Here is a 21,634-nt window from a genome sequence, read left to right on the forward strand (position 1 = left end):
AAGGTTACGTCCGTAAGTATGTGAGTTGCGTAATCAATCGATTATGACGTTCCTGATGCATGATGGAGTGCACTGCTGTAACGTGATCATTGTTTATATGTTAATATTAATGAGTGGGCGGCGCTCCTAAATGTGAATCAAAGGTTTGGACACTGACTAATGCGCTTGTTAAAACAGCGTTATTTTGTGTGGAAAAGAAAAGAAGATGACATAAATAACTGGCATGGGGTTCACGTTTAATTTACGGACTTCTGAGGGAAAATAGGTTTGTTTTAAAGAAGGTCGCAAGTCGTTTATTTGTTTATAAAATGTGATGGGCGGCGACGGGAGTAAAAATAAGGTAAGAGTGTTTACTACTCTGATATTCACACACCTCACACATCAATGAATTATAAAACAATAGTTTGTATAAAATTTCAGTGTGTACACGGTAACATGAGTGTGATTTATATATTGATTGTGCTTTGCAGTTTCGTGGCTCTAAAATAGAGGCTAAAATATAGATTTCATGTGGGAAAAAATGATATAAAGATTACATTGACACTTAGTATTCTAATGTGTTACTCAATTAAATGTGTTTACTGTTATGAGAATGATTTAAAAGAGCTAACACGACATTGATAATAATGATGACATACATTTGAAGGTACTTTATGGTATCGATTAGTTCCATTGAACCACACTGGATGATATTGATGACGTATAAAATAACTATGCACAAAATTAGTGTAAAATAACATTACAAGGTGATTTACAGGTTATTAGTTATTTTTCAAAAATCTATTTAGAAACGTGGAAAATAATGAAAACATGTACTATAAACTGTCATTTGAATATATTGTCATACAATTTGGTCCAACACTTTATTTCACTGCAGATTCACATTCACTGCGATTTTGAAATGCCACAATTTTTTATATTTTGTTATATATCACTCATACATTTTAAATGTAGCCTGTCTTTTCGGGCCATCGTGAGCCTTATGTTATAATAAGTGTTTGTGATTTTGTACTGGTGTTTATCAGTGATGTTCTCTTCACTCCAGGCATCATCATCATCTTCATCACTGGTGAAGAGGAGATCCCTGTCATGTCATCAGGGCTTCCTGTCTCTCTCGGCTCCGCTTGTTCATCACAGCGCCCAGCACAGAGAATACCCCATCATCTCTGAGCAATCTCGGCCCTCAGACGCAAACCCTGAGGGGCCTCGTCTAGAGTGGACACTGCCAGGCTTTATTTCCATTTTCCTGCCAGAATTCCCGCACAGGTTTACTGGACACATGCATTTACAGGTAGTTATATGGCTCTAATCATAATATGTGATCCAAAATCCGAAAATCCAAACCCATCTTTGTTCTGTAGAACACAAAAAGAGACATTTTGAAGAATGAAAGTCCACAGATGAAACATTCATTCAGGTCTGGAACGACATACGGGTGATTAAATGATTACTATTTTAATTTTGTGTCAACTGACTCTTGTTTAGCATACTATAAAAATAGTAGCCTAGTTATTTCAGAAATAATTTACACTTTTAAAAGATAGACGATTTAAGATTAAATAAAAATGTATCACACTTCAAATTTATAGGAAATGCAATTTGTTGAACTTGTGAGAGTGTTTTTTTGACAAACTTAAATTCTTATATAAAATCTTTATATTTAAATTTGTATTTACTTCTGTTGTCTTTGGAAATATGGTATAAGTGCACTGCCAAATGTACTGAAGAACATTTATGGTGAAATATTAGTGCTGCCGACTCAAATCGATTAATCGCATTATGTTTTTATGTTTATGTCAAAACATAATGTTTTTAAATGTACTTTAAAGTAAAACTTTTCATTTGTAGTGTTTTCAAAACGTGTTTAGAAACATAGTCAAGAAAGTGTACTCTCCTTGTATTTCATCAATATTATACTATCTTCAAGTGCAGTTGTCAAAAATACATACTTTTAAGATTTGAAGTACAACACAAGTGCACACTCAATATAACTATGTGCTCTTCTTTTTCACATGGAGAACCTTTAAATACTGTGATTTTTTTTTTTTTTTTTTTTGTAACTAATGATTCTCTTCACAGATTCTTGGTTTTATAGCTAAAGGTTCGTTTGGTCCAATCCTGAAGGTGAAGGACCTGTCTAAAGATGAGACCTATGCTATTAAGGTGATTTTTTTTTCATGCCTTTTTCTAAATTCTCTATCATTCTATTTCATTTTTAAAAATGTTATGTGTTTGGTACGCCTTCGTCACCTCAGAATTTCTTGTCACTGTTGTTTAGGTTTTACCCAAGGCTGATGTTTTGAGACATGGAGTCCTCCAGCAGTCCAAAGAGGAGGTTATAATTCAAGTGAGTCACACTGCGCCGCTGCGCTCTGTGTTAGCTACGGCTCGCCTGATCTGGTTCTAACCGGGCCAGTGATACATGGATAACACTGACCTCCTCTATAGCCTATAAGCATGCACATATTTCATACTTCAATTGTTTTGTTCATTCCTTTACAGTATACTCTCATGTCCTCTCAGCGCCTGCACTCATGTCCATCTCATTTTGTGTTGTCAACTGTTACGTTGTAGCGACAAGTCAGGCATCCTTTCCTCCTCAGTCTCCGGGACTGTTGGCAGAGCCAGAGCAATCTTTTCATCAGTGAGTCACACCACATACAATATTTCATTTTTCATTCTGCTTTCTAAAGACTCGTCAGAGATCATGGCATTAATAGCAATCATTTTATTTGCTGAAAGGAAATTAAAGAGGCTCTGTGTAGAATTCAGAAACTCTTGTTATTAGTGACACCGGTGGCTATTAAGTGAACTGCAGCCAACAACTTAAAGAGACAGTTCACCCAAAAATGATTCAATTCATTTTGTTCCAAACCTGCAGTGTTGGGAAAGATCACTTTCTACGTGAACTAGTTCGAAGTTCAGTTCACACATTTTAAAATGAACTAGTTCAGTTCATAGTTCATACTTCAAAAAATGAATTAGTTCATTCATGGTTCTTTTTTTCCAAATGTTGCGAGGTTGTTTTTATTTTATTTTTTTATTGCCACAGCCCATATACAACCACAGACAGCAATTATTTTATCGACGGGCAAAGTTTGCACAGAAATGTACGATTTTTCCCATCCTCACTGACCTCGTCATAAAATCTGTTTAAATTGTCATTTAATTATCATTTAATTATCTGTTTAAATTTTCACCAGCATCTGCAGGAATTCACCGACATCATGTCAACACGAGGTCATTAAAATGACAGATATAGTCTGATTATAACATAAATATCCGAGATAGACTAAAAGATCAGGCTATGAGACTATAGTTTGAATTAATGCATTTGCTTTGCATGACAATGACATTACAGTGCAGAATGGCTCTTTCTGCATTTTCCTGAACATTGCATAAACATTCATTTCACGTGTCATTGAACGGAAGTGATGCTCTCGGGAGCGCATAAATGTCTCATCCTTTTAATTTTTCCCAGCAAAACATGCCAGAGGCCTTCACATAAAAATCTCTGTACAGGCTTTCATAGACAACGGAAGTCTGGGAAGGTCTCATTTTTTAAGTTTTGTTACTATCTGTTTACACATTGGCAAAAAAAGAGCCATCAGCACATGAAAATTCCTACATAAAGCCCCTTTAAGTGTTTTATTTTAACACCGTCATCTTTGCTTGTTCACTTAGGATTTTATGGATGCTATTCAATTTTTTTTTTAATTTAAAATGTTTCTCTTCAGGTTTAACATCTATCTGTTTAAAAAAGTATTATTAAAAAGTAATTTAGCTAATTATTTACTACATAAGACATTTTTCAGAAATATGAAAACAATTATTCATGAATATATATTTATATATTATAATAATTTATATTTATTTAACTACCTAATTCTGAAATATTTTCCAGATATATGTCTACATATAGTAGTAAAATATTTTATATGTAGAAAATAATTGGTTATGAATATGTCTTGAAAGATCTGCCCAAAGGTCTACATGATTGTATTTGATTTTGTCCTTTTTCTATGTGATTTATCAGTTTGGTTCGATGTATTTTTGCCCCATGTTCTACTCTCCACGTCCGTTCACCATCCAGGGCAAGCCAGGAGACTTAATCATTGTGTTTTGTCTTCTTCCTTTCCAAAGTCTCCCTCCGTGACCCTGTGACAGACTGAAATTGTGTCACTCGCTTGTGATTATAAAAATACTGCTCCAGTTCATATCATGTTTGAATGAAGTCCCTTTAGAGTGTGATCTATAATAGGTGGCCTCGAGGTCAGGCCACTTAGTCTACTTTGACATTGTCTTTCTAATCTCTTATGTTTTCTCTCACTTCTGTGTGTTTGTCTTCAGTGTGTGATTACTGCAGCACTGGAGACCTGTATACTTACTGGACACTGAAGGGCCGGTTTGATGAGAGAGATGTTCGCGTGTTTGCTGCTGAATTGGGCTCTGCCCTGGGTGAGTGTTGTTCGATGTTTAGTCTTGAGTATTTTCACACACACAGGTGTTGTAGATTTGTATCAATGACAGTCAAAGTACTGTAATATGTTACCACACTTTTTTCCTCTCCAGGATTTTTGCATGACTTCGGAATAATACATAGGGATGTGAAGGTATTACAATATTGCACAGTACATTTTTATTTAGTTTGACTGCTATGTTTATGTATTCTGGTTTCTGACCAAAAGTTGAAAATCAAACATGAACAAGGAATATTAAAATGCATAGGTATGACCCCTCTGTGTTTAAAAATACAAATAAATATATTTAAAAAATGATTTAAGATGATAAAAGTTTGTATTCAGCCCTATAAAATGCTCTGAAAATTGTTTATTTTTTTCTTAAATAGATGGAGAACATCCTTCTGACTGATAAAGGTAAAGCTGATTCTGTGGGAAACGTCAGTGACAGCCATGCACCACCATATATAATATTTGTACATTTGTATAATATCACTGGTTATTAATAAACATTTTCTGTCAGATAGATAGATAGATAGATAGATAGATAGATAGATAGATAGATAGATAGATAGATAGATAGATAGATAGATAGATAGATAGATAGATAGATAGATAGATAGATAGATAGATAGATAGATAGATAGATAGATAGATAGATAGATAGATAGATAGATAGATAGATAGATAGAATAATTAATTGCATAATTTTGCCATATAGCAAGAGCTTTGGATTGTATTCAGATGTGACTCTTTTATCTTTTGGTAAAGGGAATTCTGGAATATAAATATTAACGCTGTCTCATTTAGGTCACATCCGCTTGACTGATTTTGGGCTGTCTCGCCGCCTTGAGCGTGGGGATAGAGCATTTACTATCTGTGGCACCATACAGTACATGGGTGAGGCTGGAATCTGAACTCGTTTCAAACAGGATAGGATTTCTCTAGTAAGACTGTGTTTACCATCAAGTATATCTGGCAGTAACTAAAGACATGTATAGCTCGAAGCAACTGAGCTATTTCTCTAAAAATGGATATTTAATTACATTATCCGGTCATTAAACAGCTCCTGAAGTCCTGAGCGGGGGCCCGTACGGCCATGCTGCAGACTGGTGGTCTCTTGGTATTCTTATCTACGCTTTAGCCACTGGAGGGGTAAGACATATCCAGAAGCCATATTACAAGATGAGCATTATTCTTGATGAATGTGACACAAAATCACATCTGGAGAAATGTGCAGATCTCAGTGATGATGTTTAGAAAGTGCTACAGGCTGCTTATTAAAACCGTCTGAGCCTTTTCTTTATTATTTTGATTTTTTTAGTTTCCTTTGCCTGCGGAAGCAGACCACTGTAGTATGATGAACAGGGTCAGTGAGCATCCATACGACATGCCTGAAAACCTCAGTCCAGCTCTGGCCTTTCTGCTCATAGAGGTGACATTAGTATATGTTGCATTGCTATTTTTTGCATTAAGATGTCAATAATATATATATATATATACACTCACCGGCCACTTTATTAGGTACCCCATGCTAGTAACGGGTTGGACCCCCTTTTGCCTTCAGAACTGCCTCAATTCTTCGTGGCATAGATTCAACAAGGTGCTGGAAGCATTCCTCAGGGAGTTTGGTCCATATTGACATGATGGCATCACACAGTTGCCGCAGATTTGTCGGCTGCACATCCATGATGCGAATCTCCCGTTCCACCACATCCCAAAGATGCTCTATTGGATTGAGATCTGGTGACTGTGGAGGCCATTTGAGTACAGCGAACTCATTGTCATGTTCAAGAAACCAGTTTGAGATGATTCCAGCTTTATGACATGGCGCATTATCCTGCTGAAAGTAGCCATCAGAAGTTGGGTACATTGTGGTCATAAAGGGATAGACATGCTCAGCAACAATACTCAGGTAGGCTGTGGCGTTGCAACGATGCTCAAATGGTACCAAGGGGCCCAAAGAGTGCCAAGAAAATATTCCCCACACCATGACACCACCACCACCAGCCTGAACCGTTGATACAAGGCAGGATGGATCCATGCTTTCATGTTGTAGACGCCAAATTCTGACCCTACCATCCGAATGTCGCAGCAGAAATCGAGACTCATCAGACCAGGCAACGTTTTTCCAATCTTCTATTGTCCAATTTCGATGAGCTTGTGCAAATTGTAGCCTCAGTTTCCTGTTCTTAGCTGAAAGGAGTGGCACCCGGTGTGGTCTTCTGCTGCTGTAGCCCATCTGCCTCAAAGTTCGACGTACTGTGCGTTCAGAGATGCTCTTCTGCCCACCTTGGTTGTAACGGGTGGTTATTTGAGTCACTGTTGCCCTTCTATCAGCTCGAACCAGTCTGGCCATTCTCCTCTGAACTCTGGCATCAACAAGGCATTTCCGCCCACAGAACTGCCGCTCACTGGATGTTTTTTATTTTTCGGACCATTCTCTGTAAACCCTAGAGATGGTTGTGCGTGAAAATCCCAGTAGATTAGCAGTTTCTGAAATACTCAGACCAGCCCTTCTGGCACCAACAATCATGCCACGTTCAAAGTCACTCAAATCACCTTTCTTCCCCATACTGATGCTCGGTTTGAACTGCAGGAGATTGTCTTTACCATGTCTACATGCCTAAATGCACTGAGTTGCCGCCATGTGATTGGCTGCTTAGAAATTAAGTGTTAACGAGCAGTTGGACAGATGTACCTAATATAGTGGCCGGTGAGTGTATATATATATATATATAGTATGTTTAAAGGAACACTCCACTGTTTTTTTTTAAATAGGGCTTATTCACAGTTATTCAAGTCACCCTCTTGGTCTCGCAAAAAAAACCCCATGTCAATCACCATTCATGTCTACTGTCGTAAAAATAGCCAGCTAATATTCACGCCGGTATGTTGACGGAAGTTGGGGTATTTCAGGTGTTGCGTGATTTGACTGTGCCCAAGCAGCAGTGCTTCGCCTGTGATTCACCCTAATATAGTCCCAAGTCAATATCTGCCTATTTATTCGCCATGTCTTAATTTGAAATGATATTTGTACTCGTTGTGAATACACAGGCTGCAAGAAGTAATTAGGTTTTGTTTGTTTGTTTTTTAATCACTTCAACTCACGACATGCTACTTGGCAACATAGGATTCCATTCATTATGCTAAGCTAAGCTAGCATCGGCGCTGCCAAACCAAGACAATGCATGCACTTTGAAAAAAATGCTTTTTCCAAACTATTTTTAATGTAGGGGACACTGTGAATAAGCCCTATTTCAAAAAATGGTGGAGTGTTCCTTTAAAATATATAAATAAATGTAAAGATACATTTTTTGTATTGATATTTTATTAAGAAGTACAATTAATACCATCTGATTTTTATGGGTATAAATTATATATCATTTATGGATAATTCATCCTGAAAATGTATAGTTAAAAATACACTTAAAAATACAGCATGTATATGAATTTCTTTGAATTTTAATTCTACGCTGTAAAAAATATTGTTGGTTTAAAGGGATACTCTATTTTTAATTCTACACTGTAAAAAATATTGTTGGTTTAAAGGGATAGGCTCATTTAATCACTCCCCCAGAGTTAAACAGTTGGGTTTTACCGTTTTCGAATCCATTCAGCCGATTTTCTGATATTCAGAAGAATATCCGTAACCAGACAGTTTCTGGTCTCAGTGACTTCCATACAGGAAAAAAAATATACTATGGAAGTCAATGAGACCAGAAACTGTCTGGTTACTGATATTCTTCTAAATATCAGAAAATCGGCTAAATGGATTCGAAAACGGTAAAACCCAACTGTTTAACTCTGGGGGAGTGGTAAAATGAGCCTATTTCCAAAAAAAGTTGAGTATCCCTTTAAGTAACCTGGTTGCCTTAAAAATTTTAAGTTCATTGAAATGGAAAAAGTGAGTTAATACAATGAAGGAGATTGATTTAATCATTAGAAACTCAAAATTATATGTTATCTGAACTAAATAAATTATTTAAGTTGATTTGACAAAAGAAAAAAAGATTTTTTACAGTGACTTCCTTCAAATTTAAATGACAATTCTGTTTGCTATTTCAAATCAAATTCAGGAATTGAATTGTAAAATTCAGGGATTCTCAGTTCTGAATGGAGCACAACCCTGTTGTTTACGCACATACTCAAACCTAAAACACGCTCTGACTTTGTCCAAATGTAGCTTCTCTGCAAGTTCCCCACGCGTCGCTTACGGTGCCTGGAGCACTTCCAAAGCCAGAAGTTTTTCCACGGCATGTCCTTTGATTCCCAGCTGCTGCAGAAACGTCCCGTCAAGCCAATCCTCGAGCTGAAGAATCATCCTGACCGATCGGAAAGGTCCATGCGAGGTTTATCGTCAGATCTGCTTAAGAATTTTGAGTGTGACCTGCTGAACTCTCCATCGACCCCTGTGGATTTGTCCTTGATGAAGTTTGAGGTGAATGAAGACACAGCTGGGACTGAAACACAAGCAACAGAAACCAGTTCACCGTGAAAACAGAAATTTCTATGTGACATGCAACGTTTTGCCAAAGACAAGATAAAATGTCAGTATTTTTTGATAATTCACCTAGATGAGACAAGCCATTCATTAACAAGTCTTACTACTAAGTTGTTTTAGTATATATAATAATCAGATTTCTTTTTTTTTTCAGAATTTGCAGAAAGTTTATTAGACTTTTGACCTCACTTTTACCTTTTTTTGCCTTGGAGTATTTTTATAATGATAGAACTGTAGGGTTTTTCTTAATTTTTTACATATTTATACCGGTTACAGTGGATAATCTGACTGTGATAAATCAAACTAACCCATGCTTACACATAATTATACTGTGATACTAATACTAAGTAACTTTTTAGACACAATATTGCCAGTTACTTTTTCTGCAAATAATAGTTCTGTAGCATAGAAGTAAAATTATGTGCAATATACACAGGTTATGTATGTACAATAAAAAAATCGTATATGGAATGCACAATATGTGAAATGTACAGTAATGCAAGTAGAATAGCATAGCTGTACAATGGAATGAACGGACCAATACAATACTATAATACAGTAAATTTCAGTACAATTTAGTATTAGTGCAAAAAAATAGCTGATTGATAGTAAACTAAAGAAATTTTGATTCACTGGCAGTTGGCTTCGATTGTATAAATGAGTTTACTCAGTCAAGATCATTCTCAACAAAATCCCCAAAATAGAATTTGTTCATCAATTGACGTGGAGAATGAAAGTAGAAATTCATATCATTATTATTCAAAAGATAGAATGGTAAATGATATATCGGCGAATGATACCTGGAGACATTCTTCCAACTTTGAGACTTTGGTGTGACCTATTTGTGAGCGCAATGACAAACCCAAATGGGAGCAGCCTTAATAGGGCTGAAAATTGAACACCAGATAAAGCATCATTATTAATGTTTTTAATTAGGTATCAGGAAAAAAAATCACAGCCCCAGAGGTGGCTTAAAATATCCGTAACTCTTAACAGTTCTCCTGAGAGTCTACTTCAGATGTGTTCGGTCCTTTATTGGGTATCCCTCTAAACCTGCCATTTTTATCTACATTATCTTATTGCTTTCGTGTGGATTGAACGACACGGTCTTAAAAATGTCTGTCTTTATTATGCATATTATAAATTGAATAAATTAGACACTTTTAGATCCAAAAGCATCACATCATTTCAAAACAAATCAATGTGTTGGTAAACTGAATCTCCAAACTTTGACTCCATTTTTTGTCCTTGAAAAACTAGATCATGAAGTCATCTAAAAATTCTGCTCACCTGTGTAGAACTTGAAATGATGCCATGACCCCACCTCATTTTTTTTATCACACATATATGCTTGAATCTCAGCCGCTCGGTGACTGCCAACATTTACCTAAGGGTATGATGCGAGTCTCATCTGACTTGATTCGGGGATTTGATCTAATTATATTATTGACAGGAATACAGACCCTCTTTTGTTGCCTGGAAGACCCTTGTGATCACAGGTTACAATGTGACTTACAATAGGGATCAGACTCAATTTTCACCTGGCATATGATAAAACGGGCAAAAAAAATCCACTGAAGAAAGGATCCGAGCCTCATCTGGGCTCTTTTGAGTATGTAGCTACCCAGAACAACCTAGCAACATCCCAGGACAGCTTAGCAACACCCTGGCAACAACCCACACTACCCTAGCAACTTTTGCACCATTTAAAAAATCTAGTTAGATTGCATTACATTTTGTGTAAAATAATGAGAATTCATGCTGCTAGAGAAATGGGATCGGGTGGGCAACCTTTGGTGGCCTTTAACACCTCCCCCAATAACTTAATGAGGGCATGACGTTAAGCTCCGCCCTACAAGTGTCAGCATCCTCTGGGATATCACCTTCATAAAGAATTGGGACACAGCCACTGTTAAAGAATCAGTCACATCTCATCTCGTCTGTTGGAAAAAGCCCTTCTGGTCTGAGTTCTTCGGTCTGCTCTGACTTGGTAAGTATCGCTGTCGTTCCATCTGTTGAATTTACTGCCTTGAACTTGCCTTTTTCGAAAATGCTTCTTAAATCTTCAAGAATATGTTTATTGGATAAGGATTTTTTAAAATCATTTTCTAGAGATTGAACTTACAGAAACCAATTTCTAACTGAAAACTTCTTCTTTCTAACTTATTTATTTTTCAATTTTAGGCCAGGAAATTTTTACAATTCTTACAATTCCCTGATATTTCCAGGTTTCCCAGTCTAAGAAAAGTCTAAAATTAGAGCGCATTGATTTTTCACTGGTTAACGTCTATGCAAATTTGCCATTGCACAAAAGGTTTGTTAAAGTGGAAAATGAGTCTTTAGGTTATTAAAATGTTCTTCACACTAATAGAAAAATGTTTCTTTTAAGAAACTGAAGATTTCTATGGGGAACCAAAAATGATCCTTCTGTGGCATCATTACGAAAACTCTCTCTTGGAACCTTGTTTATTAAAGGAGCTGTATTTAAGAAATTTATTTCAATTAATCATAAGTTTTCCCTGATATGTCACTAGACATTAAGAAATCATGTTCATTTCAAATACTTATATCACTGACAACAGTAGTCCGGCCAGGATATTGTCATTTAAAAAGTGAAGTCGCAGCCCTCAACTGATGTTGATGTTGTGATGTTTTGTTTTGTTCTGATGCGTCACCCTCCACCGGTCTACCAATCACGTAGTCAGCAGTGTTACGGCATTCGGGTTGCCAGCTCTTTGTCTATTTACCCCAGCTGCAGATACAAACATGTCGGAATCGGATGAAAAAATTCTAACGTAGCGAAACCCCAAAAAACTCGATATGATTCCGAAATGCTTTGTTACAAGGTCCGAAATAAATAATTAACAGAAGCTTCTTGTTGCAGCCTACGTTCCTGCTGGAACCTGCAGCATATCTGGCAACCTCGAGTCATGGGGGAAGGCGGGGATATACCCTAATTTGAAAGTGATTGCAGTACCAGTTTTGGCCACAATCTTGCAAACAGCTCCAATAAGTGTTAGATACATTTTGAATTATGTGTTTTAAGTTTGAAGGAAATGTCCATAAACTTAACATTGAAGATAATGGTGATTTGCACATTATCTGCTTTCTACAAAAAAAAAGTTCTTGTGTATGTTAACCATATGAATCCTAGATGACTTCAGCAGGAAGGCAATATGGTGAAATCCCATTTTGGTTTTGTAGTGTTCATTTACTCTTTCTGTATCCTCAGGTTGTATCAGAAGGTTTAGGATGACCCATCAGTTTCCTCCCCTCACCACTGAGAAAAAGAAGGAGCTACATGAGATAGCTTTGCGTATAGTGTCACCAGGGAAAGGCATCCTAGCTGCAGACGAGTCCATTGGTTAGTGGGACTTACTCCAGTTATTCGACAGAAATTGCAGTGTCAAAGAAAACCGCAAGAACTCACTTTGGTTTCGTTCTAACAGGCAGCATGGGGAAGCGTTTGAACCAGATAGGGGTAGAGAACAACGAGGAGAACCGCCGTCTCTTCCGTCAGGTGCTCTTCACCGCTGATGACCGCATTGATAACTGCATCGGTGGAGTGATCTTCTTCCACGAAACACTCTACCAGAACTCTGATGGTGGCATCCCGTTCGTTAAGATGATAAAGGACAAGGGCATCACTATTGGGATCAAGGTATGAAGTCTCACCTGGGTTTACTGGCATAGATTTGCTTTGACATGTTGAGCCTTGGTGTTTGAATCTGGCTTGCAACATTTTACAATCCCAACTTCGTTTTTGCTTTTCGTATTTATTTGTTCCGAAATGTTATTTTTAGAGGTACTACAGCGTGCCACTTAGGCAGTGCCCTACCATATTTACCACTAAAAGATGGAACCCTTATTACTCTAGTCTAAGGTATGAATATGCCCCTTTTAGGGGTAGATGAGGTACACAGTTACTCCAGTAGTTCACCCAAAAATGAAAATTGTCCCATAATTTACTCACACTCAAGCCATCCAAGGTGTACATAACATTTTGTTTTTTCAGTTGAACACAATCAGAGTTTTATTAAATAATATCCTGTCCGAGTTTTAGAAGCTCAGAAAAGCGCATTATTCATCCATCATAAAATTAATTCTTATGACTCCAGTGGGTTAATAAAGGCCTTCTGAAGAAGCGAAGAGATTGGTTTTTGTAAGAAAAATATCTATTTAAAACTTTAGAAAATATAATCACTGGTGTCCAGGAATGGCCGTACACGTGTTTACGAGAGATTTGAGTTCCTGCGGAAGGGTGACCTCTGACCTGAAGACTCAAGCACTTCTCTTCTTCAGAAGGCCTTTATGGGCTATATGCACGCATAAGTTCCGCATTTGACGTAAGGATGCTCGTCCATTTCCGGTTGTGTAGATTAAAGCGGAGGAAAACCGGAGAAAACGGGATTATGACAGAGTCTTCAATATTTACTGTCCTCCCGTCTTTGAAACGAAACGTACATACGTTTAGATGTAATTTTATATATAGTTATGTTTATTTAATATAATTTTAAAAAGAAGCATAAACACAACGAGGGGTGTCTGTTTCATCTGTTTTTGTGACTAACGTTTCATTAGTATAACCATGGAGTATAAAATTCAATATAAATTCTCGGTATTGCATTGGACTCTATGATCGGCGGAAGTTATCGAGCATCCTTAATCCTTCACCGGAAATAACGCCGTGCATAGAGCCCATTAACCCAATGGAGTCCTATGGATTACTTTTATGATGGAAGGATACTCTTTTCTGAGCTTCAAAAACTCAGGCACTATTCAATGGCACATACAGGCACTAAAAACTCTATAATGGCACTATTCATTGCCATTATAAAGCTGGGAATAGCCAGGATATTACTTCATATAACTCTGATTGTGTTCGTCTGAATGAAGAAAGTCTTATACACCTAGGACGGCTTGAGGGTGAGTAAATTATGGGATGATTTTACATGTTTGGGTGAACGATTCCTTTAAAGGTACTGCCCCAGTGATAATCTGTTGTGCTTCTAAAGATATCTTTTTTTTCTGGCAGTGCATTTAAGCCAATCTTTTGCCCTTTCTTCACAGGTCGATAAAGGTGTAGTCCCCTTGCCAGGGACTAATGGAGAGACCACTACACAAGGTCATTTAAAAAATATCTCTTCTCTGGATCCAAATATATCTGTTCATTCAATTTTCTTTTTTTTTCTTTTCTTTTTTTTTTTTTTTTTTTTTTTTTGGTTTTTGTTAAAGTGCTGGTTTCTTGAAAATGTAACTGTGTGACAAATTGACCTGCAAATGTCATGGTTAAAAGCAGGTGCACAGACCCAATATACATGTATTTTTAATGTACTTTGTCTTGTCAGATTCTCAACTACCCTGTGAGGTTTTTTACATTTATATACTTTTATATTTGGAAAAAAATGAATATTATGCTGAGGTGAAGGCATAAATTTTTATCAGTTGCATGTGGATTTTGCTTGCGTTATGCTCTACTTTTTAAGCTTCAGGAAAGCACAGAAAAAATATTTTTTTAAAAATGCAAAAAAAAAAAAATTAAATAAATAATATATATATATATTATACTTACCTATACATCCTACTTTTTTATTATTCGCATTGGTAAAATGTATTGAATCCAATTAGGGTCATTTTGAGGCAGAACATATGATAGTACCCCGAATTTTAACATTATAAAAATGTAGCGCTACTGTCTCCACAGGTCTGGATGGGCTCTCAGAACGCTGCGCTCAGTATAAAAAGGATGGAGCTGACTTTGCAAAGTGGCGCTGTGTGATGAAAATCAGTGATACCACCCCGTCAAACCTGTGCATTACAGAAAATGCAAAAGTCCTTGCTCGCTATGCTACTATTTGTCAGCAGGTCAATGAGGCGAAATTGAGTTATAGAAAATACAAATAGAAATATGTTAAAGATCACATGTTAATGCTCCCAACTGTTCTTCCAGCATGGGATTGTACCCATCGTGGAACCTGAGATCCTGCCTGATGGAGACCATGATTTAAAGCGCTGCCAGTTTGTCACAGAGAGGGTTGGTTACTTTTTATGTACTTATAGGGATGGTTCACTCAAAAATGTAAATTATGTTATTAATTACTCCTATTCATGTCATTCCAAACCTGTATGACTTTAAAAATCTATGTGTGTCCATACATTGAAACGCAGTCTGGAAAAACATGAAGTTAAGTCTTGGATCTTTTTCATCTACCCCTTTAATATTATTGACATATTTAAAATTGCTGGAATAATCACATGATTTAAAGGGGTGGTAGCTATAATGCCCCTTTCACAAGATGTAAAATAAGTCTCTGATGTCCCCAGATTGTGTATGTGAAGTGTTAGCTTAAAATACCCCACAGATATTTTTTAGCATGTTAAAACCATGACTTTTTGAGGGTGAGCAAATGCACCGTTTTTGTGTCTGTCCCTTTAAATGCATATAAGCTGCTGCTGCCAGTACAGGGGGCGGAGCTACAACAGCTTACACACACACAGACATGCAGTGAAAATTTCAAAAACTTTCAGCCTTTTATGTTCAAACCATACTCAGACTATGATGGAGAGACTCAAAAAGAAGTTGTAAATGTTTAGGGTTGGTGATGTCACTAACCCGAGAGGAAGCTTGTGTAGTTCCTACCAGTCGTTTGTTGTAGTCCTTAAAAAGCAATTTCTTTAAAAGCAAATATCTCCCTTTGCTTTGAACTTTGAGCGTTGTAACCTTACAGATGTTGTTTATGCTCAAACAGCAACATTACACACTAGCTAAAGTTAGAAAAGTGAAATCATAATCAACCACCACTTTGATGTAAATTCACTGTCATTGATTCAGGTGCTTGCAGCGGTCTACAAAGCCATGTTTGATCATCATGTGTATCTGGAAGGCACACTACTCAAGCCCAACATGGTAACCCCTGGACACAGCTGCCCAACCAAATACAGTGCAGAAGAGGTTGCCATGGCAACAGTCACTGCTCTGCGGCGTACTGTCCCACCTGCTGTCACGGGTAAGGATATATTAAAAACTGTAAACCTGGTTTCAAATTCACCGACGAGTCTGGACACTGCGTAATTTACAGACTTCCTGCACTTTCAGGGGTGACCTTTCTCTCAGGAGGTCAAAGTGAGGAAGAGGCCTCCATTAATCTAAATGCCATCAATAACTGCCCGCTGGTGAAGCCCTGGGCTCTTTCCTTCTCGTTCGGCCGAGCTCTGCAGGCCTCGGCTCTGAAGACCTGGCGTGGACAGAGAGAAAAGGAGACCGCCGCAACCGAAGAATTCATCAAACGAGCAGAGGCATGACAACTATATTATGCAGATGGATGGATGGACGGATGGACGGACAGAGATAGATAGATAGATAGATAGATAGACAGACAGACAGACAGACAGACAGACAAAGATAGACAGATAGACACATAGATAGACAGATAGATGGATGGATGGATGGATGGATGGATGGATGGATGGATGGATGGATGGATGGATGGATGGATGGATGGATGGATGGATGGATGGATGGATGGATGGATGGATGGATGGATGGATGGATGGATGGATGGATGGATAGATAGATAGATAGATAGATAGATAGATAGATAGATAGATAGATAGATAGATAGATAGATAGATAGATAGATTCTTTCTTTCTAATTGCTTCTCTTCTTCTGTCTTTTGTCCTCAGATCAACAGTCTGGCATCCCAAGGGAAGTACACAGTTTGTGGTGACAGCAGCGGAGCCATTGGTCTTTCCCATTACCTTTCCAGCTATGCATATTGAAATGCTGTTGATTCCTATATTCCAGCATTAGCTGAAAGCTAGCAAATTTCACTGCCACTTCCATATAAAAGTCTTTAACATATGTAGAATAATTATTATTATCATCATCTCATAAATGTGATGTTGATGTAATGTAAAACAGCACATGAAAGTGATAGCTAAGTAAGTTTCTGAGGATGTGGGAATGTGCGGTGTCCTCTAGCTGCTTGTCTTAAAAACATTGTACAATTAGCTTCTGTCGCTGAGACAGTTCTTTGGTAATAATGATTAAACTGTTAAGTTTATTATTAAAGTTACAGTTGACTGTGTAATATTGATCATTTTCACTGTCAAAATGTAAGGGTTTCTTAGGATGGTTATAAGGATCTGTGCTAGCTTCTGAAATCTAAATGTTCATCATCTAAAGCTTTAATAAAGCCTTTGCTCTGATGAAGAATAACCACGTGGATTACGAGTTTGTGATTTATTATAAGTTTCTAATTCAGAATGTTTGGCTTGAACGCATTGTTGACCAAAGTTAAAAATAAATTATGAATTAATACAAAACTGAAAATGCTGCAATAAAGTTTGCACTGTAATTTTTGAGTGCACACACACACGCACACACACATACATTGCGTTTTCATGTTTTATGGGGAATTTCCATTGATAATGATTTTTATACTGAACAATGTGTATTATACCCTCTTACATTTGTATATTGTTTGTCTGCATTTGTTTATATATTGTATGTCAAAAAAACATCACCTAGACTGAGCAACGTGTGTTGGCCTAAATAATTTAGTGTAGGTTTGATTTTGAAATTGGTAGGGACGGGACATCAAAGTATAAATAAATTTTAAGGTTTGATATAAATTAATGCTAGGGATATTATCAGTGTTACTGGATATTGGTAGGGAGGGACACGTCCCTAAATTCCACACCCCTGTTTTCCAAATGCGAACTAATTTGCTTCGCGGATGTAGCTACGCCATTACCCACCGAAAAGACCGTTTGTCTAGATTCATCCGCGTTGGCTGGCTGAAGAGGAAGAGACCCGCGCGATTCCAGAGAAAACACGCTCTCGGAGTGCGTGTGCGAGCGGCGCTTCAAACAATAGTAAGTCTCTTTGTTTTGTATTTGAGTAGTAACTAGGTTTATTCAATGTTTTTCGAAAGTTAAACAATGATCCTTTGTTTATCAGACTTGAAAAGTGTAATTTCTCTGTTTAGCAGGAAGGTGAGGGTTTATCTGTGTAGAGATGTCTGGTGGTGGTGTGATCCGCGGCCCTGCTGGGAGTAACGACTGCCGCATCTATGTGGGGAATCTGCCCCCTGATATCCGCACCAAAGATGTCGAAGATGTCTTTTATAAGTACGGAGCCATTCGGGATATCGATTTGAAAAACCGACGTGGCGGACCGCCATTCGCTTTTGTCGAGTTTGAAGACCCCAGGTGTGTAAAACTGAACCTTGAGCCTTTAGCTAAAAGCTAATCTGTTTGTTTCAACGTTTACATTCTACTTCTTAAATTCTTTATTTTTTTTTCAAACCAATTCCTTTTGTCACTGTGTTTTAACAGTATCTATATCTGTGTGAAAAAGCGTGTGGGTCTATATTTGTATACTCACCGAACCGTTTTACTTTTGTTTTCTGTGCTAACATGCTAATTAGCTTAGCTGTGCTCACCATGTTTCCAGAGCTCAATTGTATATTATTCACTAATGCTTGTCTTCGTAATGAGGGTAGGCTTTGCAACATTCAATTATCCATTTTTGATCTATAAAGTATTTAATGTGCAAACTTGAGTTTCATTTGTTCTGTTTAAAAAATGGAAATTTTCTTTAACTCGACAAAAGGCTTAAGCTTGATTTAAATTAGCTGCAACGAGTTCCTTACTGAAAACAAGTGTTTAACTTGCTCTGTATTTTTAGGCAGTTTTCTTTTAATATAAAGGCTCCCGATGTTTTTTAGGTTTATTTATCCAGGCAAGTCGCATAGGAACAAGTTCTTATTTTCAACAGCAGTCTGGCAGGAGAGTTAAAATCTCCTGAAAGACATAAAAACATACATTGTTATACACTCATACATTCAATTAAACATTTGCAGTCAGTGCTTTAAAAACACTCCCTAGTAGTTTTTTTTAAATTCAGAGATTGAAATATCTGTTCCTATTTCAATGACTTTTGTAGCATGTTCCAATCATTTGGAGCAGCACGACCATAAACCGTTTTCTTTCTAGGGATAATCAAAATATGATTCAATGGTCTGGTTTATGTACCAACACTATGTTGAAGCTACTCTTATCTGGGTAACAAACCTATTAGGACTGTAAATGAAAATATATCCATGTTGTTCCTGTCTAAAATGTAATGACGTTCAGTTTAAAAGGGAATACAATTCACAATGATGTGTTCTTAACTAGATGGTCAGATTAGTTGTTGAGGATTAGGACCCTGTTAGTAGTTTATCTCAGTATGACCCTAACTGTACTGACTGGCTTGATATTTACATGCTTTTCTTGCTCTACCTCCTTCAGAGATGCTGAAGATGCTGTTTATGCTCGTGATGGCTATGACTACGATGGTTATCGTCTTCGAGTGGAGTTTCCGAGAAGCGGGAGGGGTATGGGGAGAGGTGGTTTTGGCGGAGGTGGCGGCGGCGGAGGTGGTGGTGGTGGCGGCGGCGGTGGCGGTGGGGCTCCTAGGGGTAGATATGGACCCCCCTCCAGACGTTCAGAGTACAGAGTTATCGTTTCAGGTAAAGTAGTGTCAGAGTTCTGCTTGATTTAAGAGCCATTTGATTTTGTATTGACTGTTGTATTTAATTTCAGGGCTTCCACCGAGTGGTAGCTGGCAGGATCTGAAGGATCACATGCGTGAAGCAGGTGATGTATGTTACGCTGACGTTTTCCGAGATGGAACTGGTGTGGTGGAGTTTGTTCGCAAAGAAGACATGACCTACGCCGTTCGCAAACTGGATAACACAAAATTCCGGTCGCATGAGGTAGGTTTGACATTTTAATCCCAACATTTGGATATGCTTAGCATTGGAATATTCTTAAGGTAAGCAAAATCCCTGGATAAGCAAAAGGTCCATGTTGTAAGTGAACCTGTCTTTGTGAATAGCAGTTGGCTCATTGTTTTTGCTGCTTAATCTGTGGTTGTTGAGGGGGAAAATAGTTGCTTTTTTATCATTATATAAATAAATAAAAAACATGTATGTAGAGCTGATCATGGTTATTACTGATTGTTTAATTAATTTGAATATCCCATACGCACACATTTGTGTATTTCACATGGCTGGAGGGTTCTACATTATTAATGTTAAATGAATCAATTTATATAATATATTATAAATGTATATACATTTTATATATATATATAGAAATCACTGATTTTAGTTTTACAAACTTTTCTTCTTACAAAAAAACATTTAAGTAGTTGTGTGCAAAAATGTAAGAGCAAGGTAAAATACACATGAAAATTTAGTACATGCCATTAAAATTACATTCTGAAAAACTGATTTTCTTTTCTCTTGTACATTTTTATTTCATGACCAAAAAATGTTTTTGTCTTAAAGCTATTTTAATCCATTACAAAAAGTCTTTCGTTAATTTTGTAACAGTTCAGCACTACTTTTCGTTTAGTTTTCTTTCATATTACTGATTTTAAATGCTATTGATCTCTTATCGGACATTTCCAAATGTAGTTAGTATCAGCAAAATCCAGTATCGGTTGACCTCTCCTTGTGAATGCCAAAGGTAAACCATGTCAAACTTGACGTCTTGTGTAGTCAGTGCTTACTGGTTAATGGAAATGGGCATACTGGTGTTTTGAGGGCAACCAAACTCTGGTAAGTATAGTGATGTATAATGTTAGCATGATTATTCGTTACATTTGCTCAGTGGAAAGTTCTTTCTCTGCCAGGGAGAAACTGCGTATATCCGCGTGAAGGTGGACGGTCCCCGCAGTCCGAGCTATGGAAGATCAAGGTCAAGGAGCCGCAGTCGCAGCAGGAGCCGCAGCCGCAGCAACAACCGTAGCCGAAGCTACTCCCCACGCCGCAGCCGAGGATCCCCGCAGTACTCCCCTCGCCATAGCCGTTCCCGCTCTCGCTCCTAAAGTGCTCCACCCTTCTCACCTCTTTGGTGGAGGCCGTGAACCATTTGTGTTTGTTTTTTTGTTTTTTTTTTATAGTCATTACACATCACAAACCCCATATGTTTTAATCCCCCCCTCTTGGTTTGTGAGACTTATGATCTTATGAATGTCTTATGTTCCGTCTTCTCTCCCTCCCATCCATTTGGTTATTTTTAAACGTACGTTTTTAACTGACTTCCTTTTGTTTTGCCCATCACTTTTTTTTTTTTATACAAAGTGGACGTCTTTTTCATAGACCAAACAAAGGGTTATGTAATGGCTCCCAATATTTTTGTAAATGCCATGTATGTTTAATGGGATAGTGGGTTCCACAACAACTGTTTTATGCTGTCTTCCTCTAGACGTGACACAGAACTGATGCTTTGTAATAAAGGATTACTGAATCTATACTTTGTTGCGTAAAAGGGTGAATTTGAGCACTAGAAATTGACATTACATCTAGAAATGTACTATTATTGGCCTACAGGATATTATTTGGGTAACTACAAATTTTAGGTAATCAGATGACATCATTGTTTGCATTGTAAAGATGTACTAGTTGGGTTTGTGTTCATAGATAGCAACTTTAAATCAGTTTTAGTGTTAGGCTAGTCTGTTTTGGCCTTAATGCTGTATGCATGCATCAAAGAAAGGCAGGTTTGAGTGGATTTGATTCTAACTCTTTACCTCCTTTGTCTTGATTTTGCTGGTATCTTAAGGTTTGGATTGGAGGAGAGGCTCAGTGGATGCCGGATCACTGGGATCAGTAC

The 21,634-nt window shown here is 37.5% G+C and overlaps 3 protein-coding genes across 4 annotated transcripts; all 3 read left to right on the forward strand.

The window, feature by feature from the left end:
* Positions 1-142: 142 nt before the first annotated feature.
* Positions 143-10,744, forward strand: rskra (ribosomal protein S6 kinase related a). Its single transcript, XM_039671259.2, has 12 exons — positions 143-340; positions 1,046-1,291; positions 2,080-2,163; positions 2,279-2,347; positions 2,575-2,644; positions 4,351-4,458; positions 4,573-4,613; positions 4,850-4,877; positions 5,271-5,360; positions 5,527-5,615; positions 5,785-5,895; positions 8,647-10,744. Exons 1-12 carry the CDS (start codon positions 314-316, stop codon positions 8,956-8,958), a joined length of 1,275 nt encoding a protein of 424 aa, XP_039527193.2. The 5' UTR covers positions 143-313; the 3' UTR covers positions 8,959-10,744.
* A 120-nt stretch (positions 10,745-10,864) lies between these two features.
* aldoca (aldolase, fructose-bisphosphate C, a) lies at positions 10,865-17,192 on the forward strand. Its single transcript, XM_039671260.2, has 9 exons — positions 10,865-10,954; positions 12,197-12,328; positions 12,414-12,625; positions 14,035-14,089; positions 14,669-14,829; positions 14,915-14,998; positions 15,797-15,971; positions 16,061-16,260; positions 16,649-17,192. The coding sequence occupies exons 2-9, from the start codon at positions 12,217-12,219 to the stop codon at positions 16,742-16,744; spliced, it is 1,095 nt and encodes a 364-aa protein (XP_039527194.1). The 5' UTR covers positions 10,865-10,954; positions 12,197-12,216; the 3' UTR covers positions 16,745-17,192.
* A 508-nt stretch (positions 17,193-17,700) lies between these two features.
* On the forward strand, positions 17,701-21,272 carry srsf1a (serine and arginine rich splicing factor 1a). 2 transcript variants are annotated; one of them, XM_039671266.2, is made up of 5 exons: positions 17,701-17,842; positions 17,956-18,178; positions 19,262-19,482; positions 19,556-19,728; positions 20,652-21,272. In XM_039671266.2, exons 2-5 carry the CDS (start codon positions 17,985-17,987, stop codon positions 20,844-20,846), a joined length of 783 nt encoding a protein of 260 aa, XP_039527200.1. In that variant the 5' UTR covers positions 17,701-17,842; positions 17,956-17,984; the 3' UTR covers positions 20,847-21,272. The 2 variants fall into 2 exon arrangements, with proteins under 2 accessions (XP_039527200.1, XP_039527201.1); XM_039671267.2 differs by having other exon boundaries at positions 17,713-17,842; positions 17,959-18,178.
* The last annotated feature ends 362 nt before the right edge of the window (positions 21,273-21,634 follow it).

This window comes from Pimephales promelas, chromosome 16 (assembly GCF_988280905.1).
Source record: "Pimephales promelas chromosome 16, fPimPro1.hap1.1, whole genome shotgun sequence".
Lineage (NCBI taxonomy): Eukaryota > Metazoa > Chordata > Actinopteri > Cypriniformes > Leuciscidae > Pimephales > Pimephales promelas.

Bases quoted from the DNA above. Each gene is read 5' to 3' on its own strand.
- rskra (XM_039671259.2), top strand. From the start codon at position 314: ATGGGCGGCGACGGGAGTAAAAATAAG. The intron at 2,164-2,278 runs GTGATTTTTTTT...ACTGTTGTTTAG, and splicing joins ATGAGACCTATGCTATTAAG to GTTTTACCCAAGGCTGATGT. The intron at 2,645-4,350 runs GTGAGTCACACC...GTTTGTCTTCAG, and splicing joins CCAGAGCAATCTTTTCATCA to TGTGTGATTACTGCAGCACT.
- aldoca (XM_039671260.2), top strand. From the start codon at position 12,217: ATGACCCATCAGTTTCCTCCCCTCACCACTGAGAAAAAGAAGGAGCTA. The intron at 12,329-12,413 runs GTTAGTGGGACT...TCGTTCTAACAG, and splicing joins AGCTGCAGACGAGTCCATTG to GCAGCATGGGGAAGCGTTTG. The intron at 14,830-14,914 runs GTCAATGAGGCG...CTGTTCTTCCAG, and splicing joins ATGCTACTATTTGTCAGCAG to CATGGGATTGTACCCATCGT.
- srsf1a (XM_039671266.2), top strand. From the start codon at position 17,985: ATGTCTGGTGGTGGTGTGATCCGCGGCCCTGCTGGGAGTAACGACTGC. The intron at 19,483-19,555 runs GTAAAGTAGTGT...ATTTAATTTCAG, and splicing joins GTACAGAGTTATCGTTTCAG to GGCTTCCACCGAGTGGTAGC. The intron at 19,729-20,651 runs GTAGGTTTGACA...TTTCTCTGCCAG, and splicing joins CAAAATTCCGGTCGCATGAG to GGAGAAACTGCGTATATCCG.